Raw genomic sequence first — 14,646 nt, 5'->3', positions numbered from 1 at the left:
AATAAATGCTAACCTCACTCATAATATGAACATAAGCAGCAATAATAGTAGCAATGTTGGAGGTGTACACGAAGTGAGTGAATTGGTTGCAGCGACGGGTGGCATAGCTGACAGTACAAACAATGTGGTTGGTAGTGTCCTACAAGATGCTGCCAACACACTGACAAAAGACACCACTGGCAATATTGAACACAACAATAACAATTATTTAAACAGCAGCGATTTGACTACAACAATTATAAAACAATCGCCGACATCGCCGCCACCTTTAGCTAACTCGCATATGTCTGCAGGTGCTGCAGTTGCTGCTACTGTTGTACAACAACAGCAGCAGCAAACTAAAGACAATCTTTTCGCCACAACAGCAACTGACATACAGCAACAACAACAACAACAGATTCAAATTAATAACACTGCTGAGAACAATTTGGGCAATATGATTGAGAACAACAATAACAATAGCCACGGCAGCAACAATTTGTTACGTAAAAAACATGACTTGCCGCTAACATGTCAACTGTCCAGTGAGCTTGTAACGACAAGTGTATCTAGCAACAGCAACCTACAACATCATCACCCACATCAACAGCAACAAACACATCATCATCATCAACAGCAGCAACAACAACAACAGCAACAAATTAACGAACGTCCACCTCCGCCGCCATATCACGCAACTGCTGCAGCTAAAGTGTTCCATGCACAAGCAACCAATTGCACCAGCAACTCCAACACCAACACCAGCAATGAAGCACTTTCGCATGACATAGCAATCAATCCAACAAGTCGTCTCACTGCGTATGAGCAATTTCTAAAATTGTCTGCGCAGGAGTACAGTGTATCTGCCGCTGAGAGCGCAGCTGCATTGAATTTAAGTAGTTTAGGCAAAGGCATGCCGAGCACCGTTTCTGCAGAAACAGATATAATGTTGCGTCATGTCAATGTTGCTGCTGCAATGGCTGCGGCTGCGGTGGCTAATGTAAGTGGTTCCAGCATTGAATCTACAAATGCTGTCGCCGCCACTGAAGATGTTTGTGAGCATAATTAGTGAACTTTTCTTGGCAACACAAAAATATATGTTTTGATTCATTAAAAATTTTAAAATCAAGACAGCAGACTAAGTGAACCGAACTTGTGTTAGTGAAATATTCAAATTTAAATAATAATATGAGTCTAACCAGCATGTCTATGTCCAGGCCAGGCCAGAACTAGGCTTAACGATAATAGCATTGACCAGACTCTTGCCTTTATAAAAGTTTCTGGCTGGTTCTAGTTCGACCTTTGTACCCACTATTACGAGAAATGGTGTGTTCAAAGCTAAGGAAAGGAATGGTGTCTTTCTAGCTAATTGAGGAGGATACGTTCCTCTCTCCACTTCAACTAACTAACTAACTTTTTGATTTATAGTCTCAGGTGTCTAATCGGGCTATATATTACGTCCTTAATGTTATTTTTTTTGGATGATATTAGTATTGAATATTTTTCCAATCCATAGTACTTTCCATAGTGGGTTGAGACGCAATGATGTAGACTATGTTTTGTCTTTTCCATTTTATTTATTTTTATAAAAATATTAAGATATTGTTTATACCCCCTTTACCCACGACATCTTCTTTTCTAAAAGTGCTTTCACATATTTGAGTTCGGGAGACATACATATATGGATTTTAAATTAAAATTAAGTAAAATTTTTCAAAGGAATTTTTAAAGATGTAGGCAGTTCTGGTATAATATTCAAATATTCATAAAATCAATGAATGACTTTTTTTAGATAAGGAGAAAAATTCTTACGACAGATTTCACAGTCACAACTTGAGTCTTAATGCTGACTTAACTCAAGATAAGTTGATCAATTAACTTAAGTCGAAAAACAATTATATATTATATGTTATATATTATATTATAACAATTATATATTATTATTATTATATATTGATTTTTTGTGCAATATTTTTGCCACTCCAAATGTTTATTTTTCTTCCAAATTCAAATGTTTTTTTTTTGCCACCCCAAATGTTTCTTTTTCTTCCAAATTCAAATGTTTTTAAGTTTTCATATACAAATAAAAATTAAGGAACCATATTTGATTCAAAAAAATATTACTATCTAATACTTATTTACTTTTGTGACATTCTTTACTTATCTGAAGTCATACGTAAGTGACTTGAGACTGTGAAATCGACTCTTAGTTTCTTTTTCTAGCACGACTTCGATTAATACTTAGTTTAATGATATAGAAATTTAAATTAGCTGGAATGAAAATTAATTGTAAAGAGGCTTTAATTCTATTAATTTACAATTTTTTTTTTTTTAAAAAACATAAATAAATTTTTTCAAGAGTTGCCAAAAAAAGTTACACAAAAATTGTATTAATATTTTTTAATATAGCTGAAAAAATACTTTTAAGTTAAATAAAAAATAAAACAAATATTTTAATGATCTCACAAAAATATAATTAAAATATTAAAAAAAAAATGTTTTATTTTTGCATTTACTCTAAGCATAAATGCAATGAAACATTTTTTATGAATATTAATACAAAATAATTTCGCCACAAACTGAAGTGTAAATAATTAATTTTTAACTAATACAACATATCCAGCTAAAAAATATTGCTACTGGTAAAATGGATTTAAGAAAAAAATAATTTGCTGCGAAACGATTTGCATTAATTAAGAGTTGTATAAATATTTTATTTTTATGTTTTAACAGCATAATTAATATTTCAAATAGTATATAATTGATTTTTAAATTTAAAAATTTAATTAATTTTTAATATATGTAAAATTGTTTTTTAATTATTGCGTAATTTATTGTAATTAATTATGTGCGTGAATTTTACGTAAACAAGTTAAGTAAATTAATTAAGTTTCTTATTAAAAAAAAAAATTAAAAAATTAAATAAAATTCATAAGCAATGAATTGAGCCAACCACCGTTAATTAAACGAAATAATTTAATATAAATAATAATAATAATATTAATATTAATATAAACATACTTAATTTACTTAACCGGTACTAAAAAATTATATTTAATATTTTTATTTAATATTTTTTAATATAAATAAGTGTAAAGTATTTGTTGTTTAAGAAATAATTTTAGATATTTACATAATTAAATTAACAGATATTAAATAAAAATATATATGAGTAATTAGTTTTTCTTTAAGAACCTCTAATAAACAATAAGAAATAAAATAAAAAAAAAGTATGTACATTAAGAAAAAAAAAATATGTTTAAATTGAAAAAGAAGTTTTGAAAAAATACAAAAAAATTTTAAAAGCATGAAATAATTTAATACAAAATATATCAGTAAACTTAAAAAGGGTTAAGCAACAACAATAAATAAAAATAAATGTAATTATTTTAAATACAATTTTAAAACTTTATATATATATTAAATAAAAAACAAGTTATTTATTCATTTTACTTTCTTAAAAGAAAATAGTGCCTATCCGACGATAATTGAAAGAGAACAGAAAATTATTTTACAAAAATATAAGAAGTCATGCTAATATATGAACAAAACTAAATAAATTCGAAAAATAAAAATTTCTTATATTCTGAATTAAAAAATATTTAAAAATATACAATATAAAAAAATTTACAATATAAAAATGAGAACAATAATTGCAAATACAATAGTTTAAAGCTATCTTTTAATACTTATAAATAGAAAAATTAATGCAGAACATTTATACGGAAAAATGCAGAGATATGATAAATTTAATAAAAATTATAATTATACATTAGTAATTGGGATATATGTATAAAGAATTAATAAGAGCAGTGTCAATAACAATTATCATAATATCATATAAATAATGAAAATACTTAACAAGTATTGACATTAAAAAAATCAAATAGTGATACTATGATAATTATTATTTTAATACACTAAATCAAATCCAAAATTATATATATGTGTGTATGTATATGAATACCAATACACGATACTATTCTTAAAAGTCTACCTAATTAAAGTATTATTCCTTTAATTAGATTGAGTACATATAAAGAATAAGTATTTATTTGCATTATTTAGGCTATTAGTGCTAACTTCTCTATCTTCCGCATTACTTTCACCCACACCCAACGTAATCAACTATTCTTTTGACTTCATTTATGCTTCCTGCAATGTACATCTCCGCAGTCTACGCAACAATAATAGTTCTAACCCTGGGTTAAGTCCTAGAATATGACTTTGTCTAACAGTTGACTTTGAGATCGCAAAATTGAACAGTAAAAAATAGTATATCAGTTTTTCTGAAGGTGCCTGCTGATATGCTGTCTATTGGAAGGGATTATCAAGACTTACTCGTTTCGATAAAGGAATGGCTGTGTGCTCCTGGAATCAAATTAGATACATAGTGTTGGCTTTGCAATTCAATATCTTTGATATTCATATATTCTTTATGTTTAAAATTACAACAACAATTTGAACAGCAATTATAGCATTATCCTTTTAATAATTGTTATAACTTTTTGATATAAACAACAAATAATTATAAAAGTAACCAAAATTCGATCATTCGATGGAAATAGCGAATCGGCTTTAAAACATAAATAATAACAAATGTCGAGAAAGCATTTTAATTATAATCACATATAAATATGACATCCCACTATGAGTGATCCATTATCTCAATTAACTAGTGTATTTAATTATAATAAATAAATGTTTTCATACAGATTTAATATTTTATAAAATTATTTTGTTTATAAATAGCTAAACAAATATGCAACAGGCATGCAAAATAAACTATTTTTTTCTTTTGATATTTTATGAGTTTAAAAAATATATCCGTGTGTATTGATCGATCGATATCTCTCCAAATCATATGAACATATACATTTCAATAAAAACTCCCTAGTTTTTCACACAAAATTTTTGTAACAATAAACAAGTAACAATCACTTAAAAAGTAAAAAAATAACAATAAATGGAAAACTTCTTAACAATAATAAAACTTTAATAAAATTTATTATAAATGTAAGTAAAAAATAAATGAAATATCAAAATTGTGCATATTCTTTGATTTTTCAGTGTAAGTTTACTTTTTGTACATTATTTAATTGTAGTTATTAAAGTAAATAAGACGTAACAATTTAAATTATTGTTTATAAATAAATAATAATTATAATAATAATGTAAGCAAAAAAATACAAAACTGAAACGTATTTCAATAAAAACCTAAAGCTAAAATTATATAAAAAAAATCTTTGTAATTTTTCGATAATTTTTTTTTAAATTAAATTAAACAATTTTGCTATTACTTTTTAAGTTAATTTTTAAGTTTATAGAAGCAATAATATTTGAGTGAAATATTGTAAGCAATTCAACGACCATAAATAATTTTAGTTAAGTAATTTAAACATTATCAACAAAGTAAAATTATTTCTTATATATTATTTAATAATTTAAATTATTTTAATTTTAGTGTTAATGAATTATTCACTTAAAATTAAATGAAAATACTAAATTAAGTTGCTGATGTCCTTTTTGTTTATTACTTTTAATTTAAAATTAGAATTTTAAACATAAAACAAACAAAATAAAAATATTGTGTCATTTTGATTTTTTACAAATAAAAAATATAAACATTTTTTTAATTAAAACAAATTTTAAATCTTTTTTATATTTCAAAATTATAAGTTTTTTTTATCTATTGTTTCTAATATTTATGGTTAGGATACATCCACTTTTCAGAAAAGTTACTTAGCTACTTGTATAGTATTAAAGTTTATCCATAACAGACCTTGTTGGCAAGTCCGTAGAAATCTGTAGGGCAGGAAAAATTAATGGATTAGTTAGAACACAAATACACTAGTTAAGATGGAATATAGGAGGTTGCACAACAACTGTCCGACAAATGCGTATCTGGTGATGGTGATTTTGTTCCTATAGGAGGGGCTGCGCAACTCTTAGTCATCTGTGCAGACAAGTGGTTACGGGATGTTGTTATTGTAGTATTCTACTATAACCTAGAAATGGGGATAGCAGCATAGGAAAGATAAAAGCTATTTAAACAAACAAAAAAGTTAAAAGTATAAAAAGCAAATATCAGTTTTGTGAAAATAGTTAAGACTAACATAAGATAAGGAAGTATATAGTGGACTCAAGTTACATGTTTTAAAGGGAGCAAATAAAGAGGCAGTTTCATTAGGGTGCGCACAAACCCATGAGGTTGTCCATCATGTGGTCCCATAAAGATTCGCGATGTTAACGTTAATAAGAGAAGGTATGTATTTAATGCAGTATATCTGAAAAAATAAATTGTATATTATATATTTTGTAGTTAGAAATCAATGATATTGTAGCTATAATTAGACTCAATTTATAAAATATATAAGATTGCAGTGAAGTAACTAACTAACAATATAGGCATTGTTTCTTATCAATGTAAATTATTAAAAAAAAAAACATGATTTTTTTATTTTTTCGTAATGTTCATTTATTGAAGCTAATAATTGTGAATTTGTATAATTTCGTTAATTTATCATTTCTTCTTTTCTCTTAAAAAAAATGCAATAATTATTATAGCAATGTTTATTTATAAATTACGGATTGTTTTAGTGTTTTTGTTGTTTACATTCTTTTCTTTATTACTTAAATGTTTATTTTTGATGTTTTTTTTTATAATTTTAGTTATTTTTATTTTATTTAAAAACTATAATAAAAATTTAAAGTATACGATAGTAAAAATAATATAAAATTTTAATGCATAGGTGTAAATATTATATATAATATTTTAATAATAATATTGATATATCCCAGGGATTTAGTTTTCTTTTACATTTTACTAACAAAAAAATTTTTTTTTGAATACAATACAAGCAAAACAATACAAATATTTTTTAAATCTAAAATCTAAAAATAATAATTACTTAAAAAATACAATACGCACAAAAATCGTTTTTAGTATTTTCACTAAACAAACACTCATTTTTTTTTGTTTTAACTTTCAAATATACATTTTGTAAATTTTTTTTAAATAGTTTTTATTTGTTCGTTAAATCAGTTTTTTTTTGTATAGAAAATTACAAACTGTTACATTACAAAAAAGTATATTTTTTTAAATTTCGTTTTACATTTTTTATTTAATAATATTTTCAATTATACTGTACTGTGTTATTGTAAATATTTTAGTTTCAAGCATTTTCGTTTTAAATTTACTACTTATAGCAACTAACTTGGTAAAGAATTTTTTTTTCTGTTAATATACAAAATAGATCAACTGAGTCCGAATCTGAATCTGAGACTAAAAATGATAAAACAAATGCCTTTTCAAATCGTTTGCAATACAACTATCTTGTTTCCTACATCTTTATCGATAATTAGCTATAAATTATTTTGATGCTTATTTAAAAATCAATTAAAAAAAAATTGTTATATTATATTTTTTGTTTTGAATTGATATTGTTTTGAGTTTTTTACAACTCCAGTTAATAACACAAATAGGATTTATTGAGTCTCAACAAATCCTTTTTGTGTTATCTCTGGTAACTACAGACGGAGCGGAGTGTATGTAATTTATGTTATTAAAGCAAAAGAAAACAATTATAGTTTTAATGATAATAATAATTATGATAATAATAATAATAATAAGAATAATTATATAAATATATTTATTTAAGTTTTTATTATTATTGCAAGCTTAACATTTTCATAAACCAAATATAAAATTTATGCTTATTATATTGTGTTCTTGTTGTTTTTGTTGTTGTTGTTTTAAGTTATAATGAAATGTTGTGGTTGGTGTGGTTTATATTTGTAGTTGAAATTGTTGGTATTACAGCAATTGGCAGCAAAGAGATTTGGTTTTTGTCGGCTGTTTAACATCAGTTTGACGCTGTTTCTTACGCGATGAAATATCCCTGATAAGATCATAAAATACCTAATAAATGCAGCAACATGGAAGAAGGAAAAAAATTTAATTAATAAAATATTTTAATATGTTTTTAAGACAAAGATTCAATTTAGTTTTTTTTTTTGGCAAATTTTATAAATTAATTCAAAATAACCCAAATAAGCTAGAGAAGAATAGTGAAATATATACATAAATATAAATAAAAGGAACTCAGTAAAGGAAAAAATATATGTACCAAAAATGATAAATAATATATGAAATGAAAATATAAAATAATTTATACAAGAGTACATAACATATATAGATATATGAAATAATGATAAAAACTTAATTCAGGACTATTGAAGTGTTCATGTGTGTAGGTGTGTAAGTTTGTGAGTATTACAAGTGTGAATAAAAGCAGAACAAAATATAAATTAATTAAAAAAATAATTTTATTTACAGTTTTAAATTATTAGTTATGAATTGTGTGCAGTATTTTAGCAAATATGTTAACAATTATGTAATAATTACTATATATACAAAAGTTCTAACGAAGCGATACATAATCGTTTATCTAAATATCTTAATTAAATCAAAGTAATTAGTTTTAAAAATTTATATTTTTATATTTTTTTTTAATCCATTTAAAGAGAATATCAATAGATGTTTTATAAAACTTAGTTCCAGCGTGTGTGGCAATCGAAACACTAAATCCACTTAGTGATATGAATATGTAAAGGCAGACGTTTTACCAAAGCCCGCTTTGGTAAAACGATGGTTGTTTCTCTAGCGATACCGATTTATGTTACATATAAATCGAAATAAATATTTTAGATCTTAAGCTCAATAGCGGGTTCATTGTGATTACATGAATATATATTGCCAAACCAAGTGACTTTGACTTAAGTTTTAAATTATTTGAAGTAATTAATCGATATCTTAAACTTAACTTAGAATATTGAATATAGAAGAAATGTAAAGTCAAAGAGGGAGGCAAATAGATAGATGAACTATTAGCTAGTAAATAAAGATTAGGTTAGTTTTCAGGATAAAGTTGGGAGTTATTTTTCAACTTCATAAAAATTTCTACTTTTCCATTTTATATTTACAAAATCTTAAACGTTGTTAGTTCCATGCATATCCAGTTAACTCAATGGGTTAAGTGATTGAATAGTGGAAACAAAGCTTAACAATTATTGCTCTTAGAGCTTTGCTTCATGTTGCTTCATTTTAATAACCAAAACCAAAAACGAAAAATAGTTTCAGAATTAAAAAATAAATTAAATTACAAAATAATAAAAATAAAATATAGATAATTTTGAATATTTGAAGATCACAAAAAATAATGAGATTTGCCAATTAAATATTTTAATTATTTATACTAAGACTACTTGAGCAAAAAAGTTTCTTATTGTTTAAATATATATACATATATATATATATATATACATATATATATATTTTTTTTTTGCGTATGCAATAATTTAGTATTGTTTAGTATTTTATGTTAATGGCACACCTATTGCCTAAAGTAGTGTACACTTAAGTCTCCGCTTCTTGCATCTGTCTTTTGCACGCCCACTTGTCGCTTTTGAATCTTCGGTCTTGCGTGATCTTATTTCGCGCATCAAATCAAAAAATACCTGGATGAGACGAGAAGAAGAAGAACAAGAAGAAAGAGAAGAAAACAAGAACAAAAAACAAAACACATATTGTATATAAAAGCAGTGTAGTAATTTTTATGTTTTTAATATAAAAAGCAGTTTAATCTAAGGCTTAATACGAATACAACAACTAAAAACACTAATATTAACTTAACTAATATTAAACAAAATAAAAAAATTTATTACTTTTGTTTGTTTTTCTCATGTTTGTTTGTTTCTAGGTTAATGATGCCAGTTTTATTTGAATTCATAAACATAAATTATAAGATAAACTTAAAAAAATATGATGATAATGATAATCACACTAACAGTTAGCAAACATAACACTATAATTTATAATAAACATAAGATATTTAATTCATTTGAGATAAAGTTGCAGTTGGTTAATATCAGAATAGTTCAACGTTCGCAAAGTAACAAAAAGATTAATTAATAAATTAAATAAAATAAAATAAATGTTAAGATATGAAAATAGTTATACAATATGCTTCATAAATATACATATATACGCAATTAGTAGAAATATATTATATTAGAATGACTATTTAAAATTAAACCTATTATGAACATCTAAAAAATATTACGAAAAACACGTCAAAAGTTAGTTAGTTGTTGTTGTTTTTGTAATCTATCGAAGATATAAAAAATAGTTATGTGTTCCTTTAATATATGTCATCTTAGTCATGCCGCCTAATTAATGTGGTAAATTTATATTGGCATTATGTCACATTTTAATTAATAGCAAATAAAAAAATGGGAAATATATATCTTCAGAATCTCTCAGAACATGCTAATCTGATATCACTTAAATGCGATTTATTCACACATAACTACCTCCAAATAAATAAATTTTTTTTTGCATTCTATGTCCCTTTTAAGAGTGGTGATACACACCTGCGAAATATTGGAAGACCTTAGACTAATTATAACCGTTTGTTGTATAATTTGAAAGTAAAAACAATACAACAGTCCGTTTGAAAAAATTAAATTGAGTTGATGAATCAATTGATACATTACACATTTTATTGTTATTATTATTACTACGGCAGCCATACTAGTACAAAATAAGAATTACCAATAGTGACATATGGAGGAAATGAAGGGAGTTCGAAATAAAGGAGACTTTGAAGCATCTCCTATGTTAATGTCCTGCACTATTAAAATGCTTAGAGGCTTTAGAGTTCGTAAAGTTGGAAAAAATTTTAGCAAAACATTGGACCCATGGTCATCAATAGTAAACTATTTGGTTTCTATTTCTAATACAAACATTAACAGTCATATTAAGTTGACAGAATTAATGACTGCCACTGCTTCAGAGTAGAAAAAGTTCTCTTCCTTCTAAGAACGAGAACCGCAAAATAATCTTATGAATATTTAATCATTGCCTCTATTATGGGTACCTATGATAGTCGCGCGTTTAACTATTTAATAATAAAGTGCAAGCAAATTGGCACCATTCCTTATTGAATGTCGGAGAGAATCTAATGGATACCGATGATAGTCTCGCATTTAAATATTAAATAATAAATTGCAAGCAGATTGACACCACTCCTTATTGAATGTCGAAGAGAATCTATTCTTTTGTGGTATATTTTCAGACAGCGTTGCTCTAATATTTGGTAGATTTGTTCTATCATAACTTGCATATACAACAACAGTTTAAAAAATCCTTACTTTTAATTTCAATAATAATAACGATATTACCACCTACATCACTTAACTCTGGTTTTAGTTTATTATTATTTAAATTTAAAATCTTCTTTAACTCTGTCGTACTACAGCACTATTTTATTCGTGATTTCTACTCTATTCTACTCTATAAGACCATACAACTAATTCTTCTCTTAGATGTCATTAGAGTATATCTATGTACAAGTTATGAATAAGTGTAGAATCTGTAGATAAATATTTTGTTATAATTCTAACAAAATATTCTGTATAATCATTTATCTCTCCTTTTTTACGGTAAAACTTTTACTATTCATTTAATATAAAAAATTATAAACAACAAATAAAATTAACGTATAATAATTAATTCTATACTGTCTGACTAACACAAGTGCTAAAATAAATTAAGTGAACATAAAGTTTCTAATATCAAATAATAGAGTTTATTAAACAAATATCAAATATTTTTAAGAGCAATAAATAAACATAAATTATTATAAACATAAATTATAAACTATGTTTTATTTTAATTATAAATGAAAACATTTACATCTAATATATAAATGTATGCGTTGTACAGTATCTAGCAATATGACTAAATGGATCTATGGTATCTATAAAGCTCAACTTACGGCTAAAATGTTGCATATATTTGTGTTGGGTGTGTGAGCGAGCGTGACGTATATTATATATATTAAGGATGTTAAAGGACTTTTAATAAAAAAATTTTTTTTTTGAATTTTTGCTTTGCGTTTGTAGTATCAACAAAAAGTAACAACAAACAAACAAAACACAATACAAGGACAACAACAACAAATACAAATTGCAACAAAAAAATTATACTAACCATACTGCAAAGGATGCAGTTTGGTCATTAACAAAAAAAATAATGATGATAGATGTATGCAGAATTAAAGGAGTGCGCGAAGGAGGATCTGGTGGTACTGGCGGGAAAAACTTATCGAATTGATTATCAATCAATTTCTTATTATTACTAATTCTATGTATAAACATATTTTATTTTATGATACAAAATACTGAAAACTATTTTGGATTACCTTGTCGACGTTTTCGCGTGTTTTAGCAGAAGTTTCCACATACGGCACTTGCCACTGTTGGGCGCGTGTCTGGCATTCGTTGAGCGGCACTTTACGTTTATCATTCAAATCGCATTTGTTGCCCACCAACAGGAACGGTATGCTTTCATCGTTTTTAACACGTAAGATTTGTTCCCTGTTCAGTGAAAATTAAAAGTGATATTGTATTAATAATTGGATTTTATATTATACGATAGAAATAGAAATTATTAATAGATAAACTACAGAACTCATGACTGCTAGAAATCAGAAAAGAAACAGAAACTAATATATATATTTTTAAAAAAAAAAATAATCTGGTACATCGAATTTTAGTACTTTTGTTCTGTTGCAAGCTGCATTTGATTGCTTGCATTTTGTTGTCCACAACAATTGCATCTGTGCTTCGTCGAATTAGTGAAATGCTGCTTGCATATATTATGCTTGCGAAATTGTGCATTCGTAAATTTAATGCCACGCAACGGATACTGTAATTCGTTGATAATTGCATGTCCGTCCGAGCAAGACTACGAGTGTCTGTTCTCACATACGCAATTTTCTTCACACTATTCTGTTATGCATGCCTCTAAGGCCTCTTCTAAGCATACATCAATCTGAACAACAAATGCCCAAACCGACGTGCATACAATGAATAATCTTTGTTTTGATCTTCCAGAGAAGGAAAAATATCTCACAATTATGCAAAAATTTTATTTTCTGTGGAAAACTGACTCAAGTGTCGGTTCGTGTACTTAATTGATTTCAAGATTTTTTTCTTGAGTTTACTTAATTATGCATAAAATTAAAATTTTATTGTGCATACGTCATATCTGAAAATATTTTCATATCAACAATTAACTAAATGGAACAAAAGTATTACAAAAGAGTTTTTATTTTATTTTACTTATTTTCAAACAATAAACTTTAGTGTGTTTTTATGATTCAATAATCGAGTATCAAAGTCATTCACATAAATGGAAGGATGCAGCAGCTTCAAAATGAAACACTAACAGTGTTCATGTTAGAATGGAATATTTTAGTACATTGTAACCTAATAGATTTAATCCTTGAAAAATTACCCAAAGCTAAACACAACAAAATAATGCTGTCAATAAACCAAAATGCTGTTCAAAAGTCAATTAACAATACTAGATACATTTCCTTATAATCAAAGAACAGAAAATGAGTAAAAAAATTAGGAAATAGTCGCAGAATAAGAACGACAACAAATACAAACAAAATAAGAAACTTTAAAGCACATTTCTTGAATAAGAACATAATAAAATCAAAAAATAAATAGATAAAATGCTATCATTTCGATTTTTTGGTTACGCCGATTTGATAAAAGGTTTTAGTAGAATCGACTACTTTATAAGCCGATATCATTACTCCCCCAGACATGGACTTTTTAACTTATTATATTGATTTCACTAATAAAAAATCTTTACATGTCATCCACCCCAATTAGTCGATATAATGTTTGCATTGATAACACCATGACTTATTACCCATGACAAGAAACATATTGCCCATATAGAATTCAGATTGCCCGTAAAAATTAACACATTTGAAAAATTGACAGATTATAGTTCTTATAATTAAGAAGTATATGAAATTAATTTTGAATTAGTTGCAGAAGCAATCGGATATACGTCATGGAGCCATTTCTCTTTCTAGACGACAAGAAGAAGGAAGACAGGTTTCCAGTACAGATTACAGCAACAATAATAGAAAGAATGTTGTAGAACTTCAAAGAGCAGCAACAGATAGATATATGTAGATACGTTAAAATTATACAGAGTATAAATGGAAACAGATAATAATTATAAAGAAAGTGATTTGATATAGACCTGTGTTAATAACATAATTATCAAGTTTAGAAATATAACTCACTCGTACCAAGTCAGAGTTTCTTAATTTAAAAACGATTAAATACTTAATAATTATATAGATTAATTAATATATAAATATATATAATATATATAGAAGCGATTCCTTTACATTACTCTAAAACTACAAAGAGACATTGGTACCTCAAACGAATTTTTTTAAATATTATTCTAAAAAGATATGGCAATTATTTTTATTATATTATATAGAAAGTAATTATGTTTTTTCATTTCTTAATTGTGAAACTAATCTTAAAATAAACAATGCCATTGACGTTATTATTCACAGTTATAAAAAGATCTACCCACACACAACTGACAGACAATGTGTCAATTTGCCCTAGAGTGAACTGATAAGAACGGTTGGCGAATTATATAGATTAACTTAATTTCCGCTATATTAGTATTATACAATACAATGAGTACATATGCTCTAAATTAGACATTTTTTTATTATATGTCAATACTACGGCCTGCGGGCAAATGATAAGAAT

The 14,646-nt window shown here is 26.0% G+C and overlaps 2 protein-coding genes across 4 annotated transcripts in view; one reads left to right on the top strand and one right to left on the bottom strand.

Annotated features, from left to right (window-relative positions):
• Positions 1–2: 2 nt before the first annotated feature.
• Positions 3–1,881, top strand: LOC119671808 (myb-like protein AA). The gene has a single exon (XM_038082605.1). The coding sequence runs from the start codon at positions 26–28 to the stop codon at positions 1,046–1,048; it is 1,023 nt and encodes a 340-aa protein (XP_037938533.1). The 5' UTR covers positions 3–25; the 3' UTR covers positions 1,049–1,881.
• A 5,783-nt stretch (positions 1,882–7,664) lies between these two features.
• Positions 7,665–14,646, bottom strand: part of LOC119671804 (ras-related protein Ral-a) — a 28,812-nt gene continuing 21,830 nt past the window's right edge. For 2 of the 3 annotated variants that reach the window (XM_038082596.1, XM_038082597.1), the window contains exons 4-6: positions 12,246–12,420; positions 9,375–9,498; positions 7,666–7,900 (exon numbers count right to left, since the gene is read on the bottom strand). In XM_038082596.1, the coding sequence (XP_037938524.1) occupies positions 9,382–9,498; positions 12,246–12,420 (292 nt within the window). In that variant the 3' untranslated portion in view covers positions 7,666–7,900; positions 9,375–9,381. Of the gene's footprint in view, positions 7,901–9,374; positions 9,499–12,245; positions 12,421–14,646 lie in introns of all 3 variants that reach the window. The other variant, XM_038082598.1, reaches the window with a different exon arrangement.

Source organism: Teleopsis dalmanni, chromosome 1, assembly GCF_002237135.1.
Source record: "Teleopsis dalmanni isolate 2A chromosome 1, ASM223713v2, whole genome shotgun sequence".
In the NCBI taxonomy this organism is placed as follows: domain Eukaryota; kingdom Metazoa; phylum Arthropoda; class Insecta; order Diptera; family Diopsidae; genus Teleopsis; species Teleopsis dalmanni.
This window is presented reverse-complemented; position numbering and strand designations above follow the sequence as displayed.